The following is a 15,595-nucleotide window of genomic DNA, read 5'->3' as shown; positions in this document are numbered from 1 at the left end:
CAAATTTTTGTTTGCTCATATATTGGGTAATAAATGACCACCGCCTCTTACCCAATTTTACTTTGCCCATATTTGTGTTTGCTCTTATGCTGAGTAATAATTACCCATCACCACTTACCCGATTTTACTTTGCTCAAATTTTTGTTTGCTCATATATTGGGTAATAAATGACCACCGCCTCTTACCCAATTTTACTTTGCCCAAATTTTTGTTTGCTCATATGCTGAGTAATAATTACCCATCACCACTTACCCAATTTTACTTTGCTCAAATTGTGTTTGCGCATAATTGGGTAATAATTGACCACCGCCTCTTACCCAATTTTACTTTGCTCAAATTTGTGTTTGCTCATATGCTGAGTAATATTTACCCATCACCACTTACCCAATTTTACTTTGCTCAAATTTTTGTTTGCTCATATATTGGGTAATAAATGACCACCGCCTCTTACCCAATTTTACTTTGCCCAAATTTTTGTTTGCTCATATGCTGAGTAATAATTACCCATCACCACTTACCCGATTTTACTTTGCTCAAATTTTTGTTTGCTCATAATTGGGTAATAATTGACCACCGCCCCTTACCCAATTTATTTTGCCCATATTTGTGTTTGCTCATATGCTGAGTAATAATTACCCATCACCACTTACCGAATTTTACTTTGCTCAATTTTTGTTTGCTCATACATTGAGTACTATTTGACCACCGCCCCTTACCCAATTTATTTTGCCCATATTTGTGTTTGCTCATATGCTGAGTAATAATTACCCATCACCACTTACCCAATTTCACTTTGCGCCTTTTTTTGTTTGCTTATATAGGGTAGTAATTGACCACCGCCTTTTACCAAATATATTTAGCTCAATTTTCTTTAGCTCACAATATGCTGTGTAAATATTGCTATGAAAAATTGAAATTATCTCTCCTGTAATTGTAACCATTTACTTCTAGACTATTTTAAAATTATAATAACAGAGTGTTGAAGCGACGATGAATTTGTGCGAGTTTGATGCTGAAAGAGTCCAAGATTTATCTTTTGTGAAAACTGAGCCATCTTAACCATGTAGGCCTATAGAGTTACATAATCTACGTAAGTAATGATCATGGAACGTACACGCTATCATCGTCAATTACGCGCATGCGTAAATGGCAGTGGAAACCTTCGATGGGGACTAGACTTACGTTTAACCAGACTTGGGTAAAGTTTGCCTGGTATTGGTCTTGGGGTAGCGCGCACATGGCCTGGTCGCTCGCGATCAGCATGCCATGCGCAGTACTATTTCTATTTACTCGGTATAGCCGGCGCGGCCGTCCCGGCCCGGGAGCTCGAGCTATATGATGCACCAACGTAACTAGCAGCCTGTACTGTACGTACGTACGTACGTATATACGCATCATATCGGAGTCTTGCATGCTAGAGCCTGAGGGTCTAAAAATGGAGCTCGACAACTGCTGCGGAGATAGTTCAAGTGAAGATGGGTTCATAGACCCTCTCACCAAAATCGTTCAAAGGTGGGGATGTCCGTCAGTGTTAAAGATACTAGAAGGTACGTTCACATCTTATTGAGATTAGAAGTTTAGAACATGATCAACAGGTACTTGCTGTAGACTTGTTCCCATATCCATAACACATGAGCAACATGTAGACTAGTTCTATATGCCTCAGCAATGGTTAATGAATACGCTTCAATTCAATTGGTCTATTAAACTTTGCCTCAAATTTGCTCTTTTAATGCATGTGTTACTAATCCAAACTAATATTTGATTGATATAGGTCTAGATATCAAATTCAAATTGTACTGTTTCCATGAATTTTAGATCACAAATGAATATTTAAAAATATTTTGTTCAAGATTTTACAAAACCCAAAGGCCAAAAACTGCTACAATACATACATAACACAATACCCTCCATTTTCTATGGATCATGGGTTGTATGGGGTCCAATCACAGAACTCTTTAATACGTATTTAAGAGTTCTGTGGGTCCAATACATTGGACCACATACTTGTAGGTGTGTACCCAGATAGTAATACAGTACGTGGGACTGGTGTAATTTTGAACAATTATCTCTGTTATCTGAAATTGGTATTACTATACTAGATCTAGTCTAGGTCTAGATCTAGATCTAGGCCTACTTATATTTAATAATCAACACTGAACTGAATGATTCATCAGAAAATTGAAGTTGTCAAATAATGTACAATTTTATGAACATTATTTTGTGGAAGATCATCTTTCATTTTCCTGTAGATCTAGAAGTCTAGATTTCAAAAAGTGAGACAATTTGTCTTGCCCATTGCCATGTTAAGGATTTTGCCCTTTCATTTTCTACAGGACTTTGAAATTCAAACACTCTAAAAAAATGTTGGGCAAGTGCCCAATTTTTACCCAACATGAGGGCACTTATGTGTCCGACTAACTATTGGGTAAATTAAAGATTTTGCATGATTTACCCAGTGTTGGATGAAAAGAAAATACCCAACTTTTAACCAACAAAATTTACCCCAATAGGAAATTCACCCAATTCTCACCATAATGTGTAGTATATTCGACACTAGTTGGGCAAATTATTTCATCAGTAACATGGTTGGTAGAAAATAACCCAATTATTGGACAAAAATGACCAACTTTAATTTGCCCAAAAATATTACCCAATTATTTCATCGGTAACTACATGGTTGGTAGAAAATAACCCAATTGTTGGACAAAATTTGCCCAACATCAGTTTTACCAAGTAACACCTACCCAACTTATTTCTGACCTTTTATTAGGTAACTTCATACAGTAAATGGTTGGGAGAAATTATTTGACAAAAACGCGCCAAACTTTGATTTGCCCAGTAACATCTGCCTAACTTTGTTTTACAGAGCATAGACTCTACATCCTCTTGGTTTTAAATGGGGCTATTAATTATGTGCTATTGCGATATTCCTTGTCATAACTAAAAGGCAGTTGACCCACATTTTAGCCCATATTAATAGCCTAATTCAAAACCAAGAGGCTGTGGTGGTTTTCGAAATTGCAGTGACCTCGCTGTAGTACACGAATGGGCACAATTTTTAACATGGGTACATTTTTTCTCATTTAAAAAAATCTTTTTCTGAAAATAATTTTTAAATATGGAAAAATTACAGATGCTTAAGCCACCAAATTATGCCCACAAAATTGTACACTATTTTACTACATGTCCAGATTTCAATGAAATCATTAGAACCGATGGACGGATTACCATCCAAACTTGGGACATGTACATGTATCTTGCAAGTTGCAAAGCCAACGAACTGATTCGATTTTGGGATGGAGGTGCACATGGAGGAAGGACATTCGTTAGTACAGGATTAACTGTCCTATTTTGCTTCATATCAGTGAAATGTTCCAGCACATGCATTTTTTTTAATGTTTCACACCACTGAACAATAAGCTGTACAAAAGAATTATTAAACACCACAAATTATCTTTTCTAGGATAAACAATTGTCAGTTGCCTCTATTCAAGGTAACACACTATAATTTATATATGGTTGTATGGTACTGTAAGTGGCCTGTGAAAGGCTTGAGTGCTAGACTTTTTGAGAAACCCTGGTCAGATAAAGCTAGGTTATTTGTCATACTAAAGCTGAGAAACATGGCTACTAATGCAGACAATATCATGGCAGCCGCAAAAGGTTGAACAAAACAATTACCGGTATGGCAGTTTAAAGTTGAAGTAATAGGCATGACAGTGCACATGGAGAAGACACATATGATTATCAATGAATTAGTAATGTTAATTAACCAATCAGCATATATTGACCGCTATGCTAACTCTCAAATCATTCTGATTCATTTGGTAAGTTGAATGACTTTCTTTGAAATCAAATTCATTGCTGATGCAACTAATCTTTATACTTTAAATAGGCCCCTACATTGTTAAAAATTAGGCACAATTTGACTAAACTAAGGTGATTACTAGTATGACTTTAGAAAAGGTTTCCATTCTTAATTTGATTGTGTGGATGTTAGTAACATCACCTGAAAATAAATAGCAATTAGTTGATACAATTCGCTAGTATGATCTAAAAGTAAGTTTTCTATACGAAGACCAAATTTTCGAGAAAATCGCATTTGAAAATTCAGATTTTCATAGACTCTTGTGGAATAACAAAAAACATTGATTATGCGATTTATTCAAAATGGAAGATATTTTAGCTGGAACATGAGCAAATGTTTACAGCTTATCATTATCTAAAACATATACTTTTGTTTAATTTGCGCAACCATACGTGTGTTTGTGGTATTATATGAAAACAATCAGTTTATGCTGCACTAAGCCTTATTTATCAATCTCTCCCTCTTCTTCTCCAGAAAATGAAGTTGATGTGGAAACCCTTCCCCTTCTAAGTGAAAGTATAATCACATCCTTCATACCCAAGATTGGACCTCGATTGAAGTTTCTCGCTGGGTGGCGTGCAGAGGTAGGCCCTAGATGTGGCACAATATCTCACTATGGATAGTTACAGATGCTTTCAGTGTCTTGATTTAATTAGGGGGGATATTTCTTGCCTATTCCATCATTTAAAATACACACATACAACAACCAGGGGGAAAAATGTAAGTATAACATGCATGCAAGGGGCATGTAGACTAACATTTCGTACATTATCGGGATATAGAAAACATCTCATTTCAAAGCACGCTGCACGGATAAAGACGTCAAGCACAACTACAAAAGCAGTTCCAGATCACCAAAGTGAAACCTGTTATGAAGGATCTGTTCTAGGAAAGAATAACAACACTGAAGGGAATTTGGAACAACTGCACCAGGAAAAGGCATTGTTTGTTGGAGAAAGCAGTGAGCAGGAAGATGTCTCTTTTGAAACGCAAACAGAGAGACTACCTGATATTGCAGCAAAGTTTGTAGCAGAACTCAGGGCAAGGACTAATGTGCCTGCTTCACACACCAACAAGGTCATTCAAACCGCACAAGATTTGGTTATTTCTGTGTTACAAACTGTGCAACAGGATGTGATGGATATCTTAAGTGAGCCACAATATGCAGCTAACAGTGAGCTGAGATCTGATATACAAGATGTATTCGAGAATTCAAAGAATCCATTTTCAGAGCTCATGTCAGATACTCAACAGAAAAAATATTTCTCTGAGAAAGGTGATTTCATTCAGCCTTGTGAGGTGTTGTTGGGAACTTGCTTAAAACCAAAAATTGATCAAAAGACAGGTGATCCACTGCAAAGCACACAAAAAGAAACCTTTCAATATATACCACTAGCTGACACTATTAAACAATACTTAGAGCGACCAGGAGTAATGAACGCCATACTGTCTCAAAAAGGATCAAAAGATAATGATGTTTTGTATTCATTCAAAGATGGTCACTATTATAAAAGGCAGGAAGCTACTGCTAGACAAGACTGTGAATTCTTAGTGCCTCTGTTGTTGTACAATGATGAGTTTGAGACAGCCAATCCGCTTGGGTCAAAACGCGGCAAACACAAGGTAAGTGCCTTTTATACAAGTGTGTTATCCCTTCCCAGGAAATACCAGGCTAGGCTAGAAAATATCATGCTCACAGCTATGATCACATCTCCGCTTTTGAGTAAATATGGCATCTCAGAAGTTTTGAAGGTAATCAAGGATGATCTGCAGCAGATGTGGACTGATGGACTCACTATCAAGTGCAAAGAGTTTGAGGGTAGGGTCAAACCCTACTTATTCCAAGTTGTAGGGGACAATCTTGGCATTCATGCCATGCTGGGATGTACAACCTGTTTCCGTGCCAACTATTACTGTAGATTCTGTAGAGGCCATCGCTCGTTGCTTCAGAAACAGCCAAAAGAGGATGCCCAATATCTCCGTGATGAAATAAACTATGATACAGATCTTCAAAAGCCCTTGTCAGAATCTGGCTTGAAGCATGCAACAGTTTTGAATGAATTGCCTTACTACCATTCCACCCAAAACTTATGTCCAGATGTAATGCATGATTTTACAGAGGGAGTCTTGCCCCTGGAAATGCACCTTGTTTTGAGTAAACTTGTTCAGAAGGGTTTCATAACACTGGATGAGGTGAACAGTAGAATATCCTCATTCAATTTTGGCTTTGTGGACCGCAAAAACAGACCAAGCCCAATCAGGCAGGCATCACTGAAGAATCCATATTCTGCCAGTGGACAGACATCAGCACAGATGACGTGCCTTGCATACAACATCCCTCTCATGTTAGGAGACAAGATTGATGAGATGTGTGATGAGTGGGAACTCTTACTGTCAATCATTGACATCTTCAAAATCATTATGAGTCCCAGTATCAGTAAGTCTGCCATCTATGTCCTGAAGGCAATGATTGATGATCACCACAGGCTCTTCATGCAGCTCTTCCCTGAAGCTAGTCTAACTCCGAAGCAGCACTTTCTTGTGCATTACCCACGTGCACTGAAACACCTTGGGCCACTGACCCAGTATTCAGCATTGCGTTTTGAAGCAATGCACAGACCTTTCAAGCAGATTGCCAGTGTATCTTGCAACTACCAAAACATTGTCAAAACATTGGCTAACAGATACCAAATGGCACGGTGCTACAGGTCAGTATCAAATCAGTCACTGGATAGCCAAGATATCAATGTGTCACAGCAAGCTGCAGCAATGCTTGGTGATCTACTTGATGATGAGGCACTTTGCAAAAAAATTAACTGTGGAAGGGGAACCGAAGTTACAGTTGCTGGGAAAGTGGACATTCATGGATATGAGTTCCGGGCAGGTGTTGATGTACTTCTATATTGGACTGATGATGATGGACCCACGTTTGGACGTGTTCAGCATATTGTAGTGGTGCAAGAAAAGTTGTATCTGCTCCTTCGGCTGTATCAGACCTTGTACTTCAACAGACATGTTGAAGCATTTGCAGTACAGGTGGGCAGAGAGGAATCACAAGCTGCTGTTGAATGGTGTGACCTGTTTGATCACAGGCCAGTCAATGCTGTCCAGTCCTATAGTGGAAGAGGGCGCTGCTTGTATATTGTGGTGCACCATTCATTCATCTAGGAACAAGAAGGTACGTGTAGGCAACCCGTTGCAAGCAAGTGATATATTTTTACAACTAGACATTACAGGTGCACTTGCAAATTTTGTCTTAGAGAACAGAACCAAAACAAAGCAAAAGAAAGAAACTGTTATTCCAATTACAATTATATCTATGAATCAGTTCTTAGTGTATCATTCTACACATTTTGATTGAAAAAATAGCTAAGAAGCTAACCTTGATCGATCTGTACTGACTTGCTAACAAATTTGATTATTCCAATGACAATTTTTACAGTAAATATCTGGTTTGAATTTTTTAACTCGTTATTAACTTCATTGTTTCTGTATCTGAAAATGTGTCTGTTATATTTGCATTCATTCATATTATGTTGTAATTTCTTAAATGTACCATGACTCATGCCAAGTTTTTCTAGCATATGTACTTCATTGAGGCCCCGGACATGTGCTATTTTTTACCAATGCATGTTCCTGCCTAAAGTGAAAGTTCCTAACTGGATATTATTATATTATAGATGTACTGAAGAAGCTTCGGCTCATGAGTGACCACTTTTCAATTATGGGTTTGCTTTAAATAGGACAAGGGTACAGAAACAGTGAGAATGATTTTCCCCTTCAAGGAATAAACTTGATACTAAAGTCTAACCTGGGGCTGTTTGTGTCATTAATAATGTAAAGAATAATCAGTCATTTACATGTACATTGAAAGTTCAATTATTTTTCATTTATTTATTGTAGTATCATGCTGCAAATCAACAAAGCATGGAACAAGCATCAACGTCGACAAGAAGCCCATCAGTGTTCTCCTTAGATGACTGCTCAGATCTCTCTTGTGTAACAGGAAGTGAGTGGAGTCCCAGACAAAGCCCTTCCCAGCCCAGTTTGGATACGCCACTTTACGACTCCCCAGAATCCAAGAGTCCTGATCAACATCCTCCCCTGAAACGGGTCAAGAAAGTGCATTTCGTAAGTTTATGTATATAGTGGGCTGATACAATTGAAGCGTGGGCATGTCGAGTCACCATCATTCATCAGTTTTTATGCCTCCAACACATAAGGGTGCCAGAGGCATTATGTCTTGGAGTTATCTGTCTGTCAGTATTTCTGACAAGCAGCAGGGCTCAAAGGTGAAAGGTCAGTTCAAAGGTTATTCAAGTTTTTACTAAAAATACCATTTTATTTCTACATCTGCAGAATGGCTAGTGATATGATTTGGTAGGTACATTTTGGTATGAATGAATAAAGGAATGTTATGGAAAATGTTTGGTTGGGGTTATGGGTTTTAAGCTAGTCTAAGGTCAGTTTCAAGGTTTCATTGAAATTTTTTATCAGAACAAAGTTTGCAAGGAATGCCCAGTGAGTGATTTATGATGGGCTTATTGTAGGAGGTCGGACAGCCAGAGATATACCCACCGACTGCATGCTGTCACATTTCACTTGTTTATTCTGAATTTACTGATCTTTAAACAAAAAATCCTTTATCTGTTGCAGAACATTGCTTGTATATTGAGAGAGACCACCATGGGAAGAGCAGCATTAAGGAACATCAATGCTACAAATCTCTGCAGCAAAAGGGACCGGCATACTGTTGTGGATATGTTGACTCAGTACCTGATACGGGAGTATGGTACCAAGCCAAGCTCATTTGTGAAGGCATCAATGGCCCATGCCATTGTGACAAGCTTTCCTTTCTTAAAAGATCCAGAATCTCCACTTGGCTATGTAAGTCCTGTCCATGAATTGCTTTCCTTAATGTGACCTCAGGTATGGCTCAGATCACCACTTTTTTCTGGACTGATTTATGGATTGATTCTTACCACAGCGGGCATTTATTACTTGGAGGTGCCTTAATTCTTAGGTTGTCCATCCATACCTCCATCTGTCCCTACCCCACAGACCCCATTTACAAGAAAGTGAAATTTTATGAGAAGTTTCTGTTTGAGCCAGAAGCAATAAGCTACTTTAAGGTCTAAATCAAATAAATTATGTGTTTATGCAATAACTTTTGGAATACTGGATCATATTATTTTGTGTAACTTGCTATGAAGCTTCCTCAATTTTGTTATTCTTGTATTTATTATATTGGAGATGCTCAATCAATTGCATGTTGTATCACATTATCACAAGCATTGTAAGAGCATCTCTGGCAATAGTAAATTTGACAGTAGACAGGCCTGAAAAGCTTACAAATAATGAAAAGCTAATATGGCATCAATCACTAAATCGTGCAATATTTTTGTTTATTTTTACCACTTGTTTATAAGTTATATTATCCAGTAATGACACATCTCTTAATATTTAGACTTTTGTCTGCATGCCATTGAGTAATGGATATTCACAGAATTATCCATCATTCACTTTGTTTTTGCAATGACTTGATGACATTGCTGGAATATAACAGTGTGCAGTTAGAAATAGGTACTTAAGAGGACAAACCTTGTTATTGCAAACACTGACATATGTAACAAAATATGTAAATGTACAGTTTACACTGGAATTTTATTGTGCTTTTATTTGATTATTATTAATGTTTAACAAATGTTGTTGAGCATTACTGTTTTTGAAGTTGAATTATGAAGGAATTTTAATTTATTTGAGCAGGAGGCCTGGTACTGCGTGGGGGCCAAGGGACGGCCAGCAACAGGCTACCTGGAGGAGCATCTGAGGTATGTCAGAAAAAAGGAGAAGTCCCTGAGGGTACCAGTAGCTGAAGACGAGGCAGAGTCTCAAAAGCAAGGTATTCTGGCTACTTTTTCATATAGTTAAAGTTTTGAGTTATTCAGATCCGTCTGATGAAGTCATGCTGTGCCATAACAAACTGGTGGGGCATGAGCAATGCCAACTAAAACCCCCCTTCCAATACAATCATCAAAAACTTGTTGATACATGCTAATTGTTGATTGTTCTGTTGCATTATATCCAGGAGATACCGATCTTGAGTCTGTGAACGATGATAACATCACGACAATGGAAGAATGGCTGCGTAACAACAAGGAGCCAGAGGACATGGTGAAGGACTACATGAAACAAACAGCAACAAAAAGACATGACTGGATCAAGAGAAGTGACTGTTGTGTGAAGAACATTCTTACCACATATCCCAGACTTCTCGATGCTGGAATGGTATGTGGACCTTGATTTTTCTTCTGCATGTGACAAGAAAGGACATTAAATTAAACTAGAGTCGCATGTTTTGAGAAGTAACTTTTTTGTTTTTTGGTTGCATGGGCAGGTTTACTTTAGCAGTCTCCTTAAAGGGATCGTTTAACAATCTGAGATACACGGTCCTACAGAAATCGTGCATCCCTATTGAACCGATAATTGTTAGTGTGTACCATTCAAATCCTTGCAAAATGGTAAAGAGAAGATGCAAATGAAAGATATCCTACCTTTCATCTGGCTTCTATAACTATCCTAACAATTACAGATTGAAGGAGATTTTGCAGAATTGTTCCCAGAGAAAGCAAACGCACTGTACCAGAAGTGGCCCACATTCTGTAACAAAGTAGTGGACTTCACCGAGAAAACTGGCAACTGGAGAAGTGCAAGAGCCGAATTCGAAAACATTCATGACCCTGGGAAACTCAGTCTTGGTATGTGGTGTCAGAACACACATTTGACAGTATTAGTGAAAATGACTTGAGAGAAAGTCAAAAGAATTTATTTCAATTACACTATATGATGTTTATTTTTGTGGCCAGGACCAAACATTGAGTCTAATATCCCCCCTGTAAGGAATTGAACTGAAATAAATAAAAGTGCTCTGAAACATATAATACATGTACAACATATGATAAAAACATGATTCCATGACAAAGGTTTAGCATACTTTTACTTGCTTGTTTTGTTTGTTTGCTTTTTGGGGTGGGGATGGTGGTTTAAAGCTCATTGGGAAGGCTATGCTGAAGTTTGTGCAATTTTGATTTTCTTTACTCAGAAAGCTGAGCTCCAAATTACTGACTGACATTTACGTTGAGTGATTTTACCCATATTTGTAGAAAATAATTGTTGTATTCGACCGTTATTTTTAATTTGCTGTATATAACTGTACATTTTGTAAGATGTTCCATAATTGACCTGTTTGCTGTTGCACCTTTTCTTCATATGTAATTGGGACTTAATTACTTAACTCTTTCATTGTTTCCCTCTTTTTAGAGGAAAAGAGCAATCTTGGATTCTACATGCTCCCAGTCTTGTTCCGAGGAAGGAAAGATTCCAAGAGAGGAACGTACACCACTGCAGAAACATTGTCGTCCTTCATTGACGTTCAACCAGTAAGTATATGTGCTGGGGAGGTGGTAAAGTAATGACATGTAAGGCATATATTTTGGTTTGCGTTTAAAATCTTGCCATAGTAATCATATTTCATTACAAACAAATTCAATAGTTAATTTGTTAAGAGTTTCAAACCTAGGACAACTGATGAAATTGAGGTTGAAATGCAATACCTATGTTCTTACCAGATAAGGCATTGCCATAACATTTTATTTGTGTAAAACTTGAAAAGCAACCATTTTCAAGTTCCTAGTAATGGGCACGCTGGTCCCCAAGGAGGCCCTGCAGGGGCAACACTAGGCGCTTTAATCTTAATAAGTCAGTTCGTCATTATCTGTGGTACAACTACAAATGGCCTCAGATTTGTCATCACATCGCATTTCACTCATGAATGCAAGCAAGTCCTTTAACCTGCAAATGACATGTGAAAAATGCATGCTTATATTAACAGGCTGTATATGCCTTCCAGCTTAGTTGATGTAATGCTCTGAACGTGACCAGTTTGGGTACAGTTGACCTTTGCCGCAGGGATATTTAAGAATACCCAGTAATGTTTTGATGGGACAGGGATGAACATGCATAAACAAATTTGGGTGTCCTGTAGGTGATTGTGGATTCATAAGCAGAAGCATTCGACAAGCATCAAATATATATATATCAATCCATATAATTACAAATGATTTCTTCTTGATTTCTCTTTGGACTACAGGAGGTTCTCGACATCCAGACTTATGTTGATAACATTGATGAAGCAGTCAGGTCACAGCCATTTGTTGTTGTGCGTGGGAACATTCTCACACCAATACAGGCGTACGTCGTAGTAGAGAGGAGGATACTTCCTGCCGCAACACTGCTTAAAGCAGTCGACTTGTGCTTTAAGGCACTTTATGTGATGGATATCGAATATCAGCCGCAAAGCTGTTCTGTTTGGAAATTTCTCCAGATTGTGGTGTTCCAGTTTACCGATGGGGAGCATCTTACACCAAAGCTGCGGGAGGTCCGAGCCTTCATGAACATGCCATAAGCCATCATGATGTGTTCACGCCAAGGATGATTACTGGTGATATATTTCCTACAGATGAAACTGACACATCATCGTTTAGCACATTTTGGCTACTTGAACCAGTTTATTTTGGGAGAAAAAAAACTGGAAAAAAGTATTATTTTGGACAAAATAACCTTAAAGACAAACTGTTATGAGTTGGATTCAGCACATTATTTTACATAATTTAGACATGTTTGTGTAAGACTGAAGATTTGAGGGTGGGGTGAGGATCGCTGAATAATATTAAAAAAAAGAGTGAATTTATACACAGCAGAAGTCTTTGTGTACATTTTAAAAATGATAAAGGCCTAATTGTTTTATCCCAATCATTGCTTAACATCCCCACCTTGAAAGTTTAAGAAAACAAATGAATATATGCCAAGTATAAATACAAAACATATTATTGGCTATAAATCTTTTGCACTGGCGTATACAAATGCTTATCGTGTTTGGTCTTAATCCCAAGAGTACTGTTTCATAACTCGTACATCAAAATGATATATTTCTTCATAAAACATGAGCTATGATATTTTCTGCGTTTAAAAAAGCAAGTGGGGTATATGATTGTAAATTACATATACCATTAATTTTCATGTAATGTGTATCGTCCATTGACCCTACGCTGAACTCTCTGCTGAATGGACTGCATGCATTAATTTACATCGCGCAAAGCAGAAGTAGAGAAGTCAACATTTTTATCTACATTTTGCAAAATTGTATTGATATTATTGATAATATCAATAAAATCAATCAAACTGAGTATAGCAGGTAGGGTCAATTGATTTTTGTTGTCTTTAATCTAATCAAAAAGTTATAGTAGGCAGTGTGTATCCTTGTTATTTGATCAGTACCTGTTCACCATCACAGATAGCCAAACTTTCATGTGGTACTTCTGCACATGTCAAATAATCTAGAGGGATTTGAATTTATTTCCTCTTTTTTTTTACTTCAAAAAAATGTGTTCATGTGTAACACTCTAAGGCAGAGTATTGGTGTGTCAGGATAAATGAACACTATGCCACACCCACAAAATATATATGATGCACATATTCATGTATGAAATCAGAGTACATGGAATACATACAGTGTACATCAAAGTTGTCATGCTGCACCAAACAGGGGCTATATTTGCATTTACTTTTTTTAAAAGGTTGTATTTTTTTCACCAAAAATTGTAATGTTGTAGTTGATGTTAACAAGTTTTGTTTTTACGTTTCTGATGAAAACAACAACATGTGTTTACTGTGTATGTTATTTGTGTTTCAGTTAAGCAATTATTACCCTTTAGATGAGAAAAAGAGTTGAGCCAATAGATGTTATGGAAAAAATGTTGAGCAATGATTATCCAACAGACGAATTAAAGAGTTGGGCAAATGGATATTGTGGAGAAATAGTTGAGCAATTATTACCCAATAGATGGTTGTTTTGATAGTTGGGCAAATGGATATTGTGGAGAAATAGTTGAGCAATTATTACCCAATAGATGGGTGTTTTGATAGTTGGGCAAATGGATATTGTGGAGAAATAGTTGAGCAATTATTACCCAATAGATGGGTGTTTTGAGAGTTGGGCAAATGGATATTGTGGAGAAATAGTTGAGCAATTATTACCCAATAGATGGGTGTTTTGAGAGTTGGGCAAATGGATATTGCGGAGAAATTGTTGAGCAATTATTACCCAATAGATGGGTGTTTTGAGAGTTGGGCAAATGGATATTGCGGAGAAATTGTTGAGCAATTATTACCCAATAGATGGGTGTTTTGAGAGTTGGGCAACTGGATATTGCGAAGAAATTGTTGAGCAATTATTACCCAATAGATGGGTGTTTTGGGAGTTGGGCAAATGGATATTGTGGAGAAATAGTTGAGCAATTATTACCCAATAGATGGGTGTTTTGATAGTTGGGCAAATGGATATTGTGGAGAAATAGTTGAGCAATTATTACCCAATAGATGGGTGTTTTGATAGTTGGGCAAATGGATATTGTGGAGAAATTGTTGAGCAATTATTACTCAATAGATGGGTGTTTTGAGAGTTGGGCAAATGGATGTTGCAGAGAAATTGTTGAGCAATTATTACCCAATAGATGGGCGTTTTGATAGTTGGGCAGACTGGGAGTTGGGTAAAAACTGGTTGGGCATTTAATTAACCAACATTAAACTTACTCAAAAGTTGGGCAAATAGAAGGTTGGGCAATATCTAACTGGGTAAAATTGGTTGGGCAAGAAATTACCCAACTGAAAATATAACCAACTGTTAGGCAATTGTAGAGTTGGGTAAAATATGATGGGTCACCAACTGATGGGCAATTCAATTTGCCCAACCACATAGCAAACTGATTACCCAACATCAGTTGGGCAGATTTTAACCAATAGTTGTGTGGACCGTATGTTGCTCAGTGTTGGTTAAAAGTTGGGCATTTTTTGGCCCAACTATTTTAAGTGTGCATGTGACACCTGTTCTACACATTTTTACATAAAAGCAGTGAAGGGATGTTCCTTTGTCTACCAGAGGAACTGTATATTTTGTCCGCTTTCTTTGTCAGTCATGTCATAGTGACTATACCATGGATGATGTCATAGATATGCGATCGATCAAGATTATTACTATATTTTTTTGAGGGGGAAGGTTGGTTTTTGAAGGTCAAGCCACTAGTGAAATTATGGATTCATCAGCGACAGAAATGGCACTATATTCTTCCGGACAACGCCCCTTAGAAAAAAGTGCTATTTCTGTCACCTCGATCCATTATTTCAACTAGAGCCTCTTAATGCATGGTATATTTGTTTATTATTATCATTTTGGCGGAGATATGGCAATATGGTTTGCCCTGCAAAGCATATGCTGCATGAGACGCAAACAGATGGAGCTTCCATTGGTACTGTGAAGTGCTGTTTTATGGCCCTATCCAAAAGAGAAATTTACCTTTTTATTATCCGTAAGGGGTAAGTTTTGTACTTTTGTTTTTGTTAAGCATGCCAGATCAACATCAGAAAGATTCTCATGGAGTCAACGAAAACTTAATATACACGAAACAAACAAACAAAACCGCGACGGCTTTTTTGCGGCAGTTTACCGATTTATATCTGAACGAGCCTTAAGTTGATTTATTGACAGTTTTTGCGAACCTTAATGGTTTAAATCACCCATCAAGCGCGTGACAACCAATTTAGAATCAATCTAGTCGAATTTCTGGAATGCAGTTCCATAATTCTTCAATAGCGCGGATAAACCTCAAC

At 37.5% G+C, this 15,595-nt stretch overlaps 1 protein-coding gene across 2 annotated transcripts; it reads left to right on the top strand.

Moving 5' to 3' along the window:
• The first annotated feature begins 622 nt into the window (after positions 1–622).
• Positions 623–13,734, top strand: LOC115922729. Of its 2 annotated transcripts, XM_030982223.1 has the most exons (9): positions 623–1,547; positions 4,346–4,455; positions 7,775–8,002; positions 8,528–8,758; positions 9,638–9,773; positions 9,960–10,159; positions 10,464–10,629; positions 11,192–11,310; positions 12,021–13,734. In XM_030982223.1, the coding sequence occupies exons 1-9, from the start codon at positions 1,412–1,414 to the stop codon at positions 12,333–12,335; spliced, it is 1,641 nt and encodes a 546-aa protein (XP_030838083.1). In that variant the 5' UTR covers positions 623–1,411; the 3' UTR covers positions 12,336–13,734. The 2 variants fall into 2 exon arrangements, with proteins under 2 accessions (XP_030838083.1, XP_030838084.1); XM_030982224.1 differs by lacking the exon at positions 623–1,547 and having other exon boundaries at positions 1,901–7,049.
• The last annotated feature ends 1,861 nt before the right edge of the window (positions 13,735–15,595 follow it).

This window comes from Strongylocentrotus purpuratus, unplaced genomic scaffold (genome assembly GCF_000002235.5).
Source record: "Strongylocentrotus purpuratus isolate Spur 01 unplaced genomic scaffold, Spur_5.0 spur5_scaffold_12, whole genome shotgun sequence".
Classification (NCBI taxonomy): Eukaryota; Metazoa; Echinodermata; class Echinoidea; order Camarodonta; family Strongylocentrotidae; genus Strongylocentrotus; species Strongylocentrotus purpuratus.
Note: the sequence above shows the minus strand (reverse complement) of the source record. Positions and strands in the feature narration are given on the sequence as shown.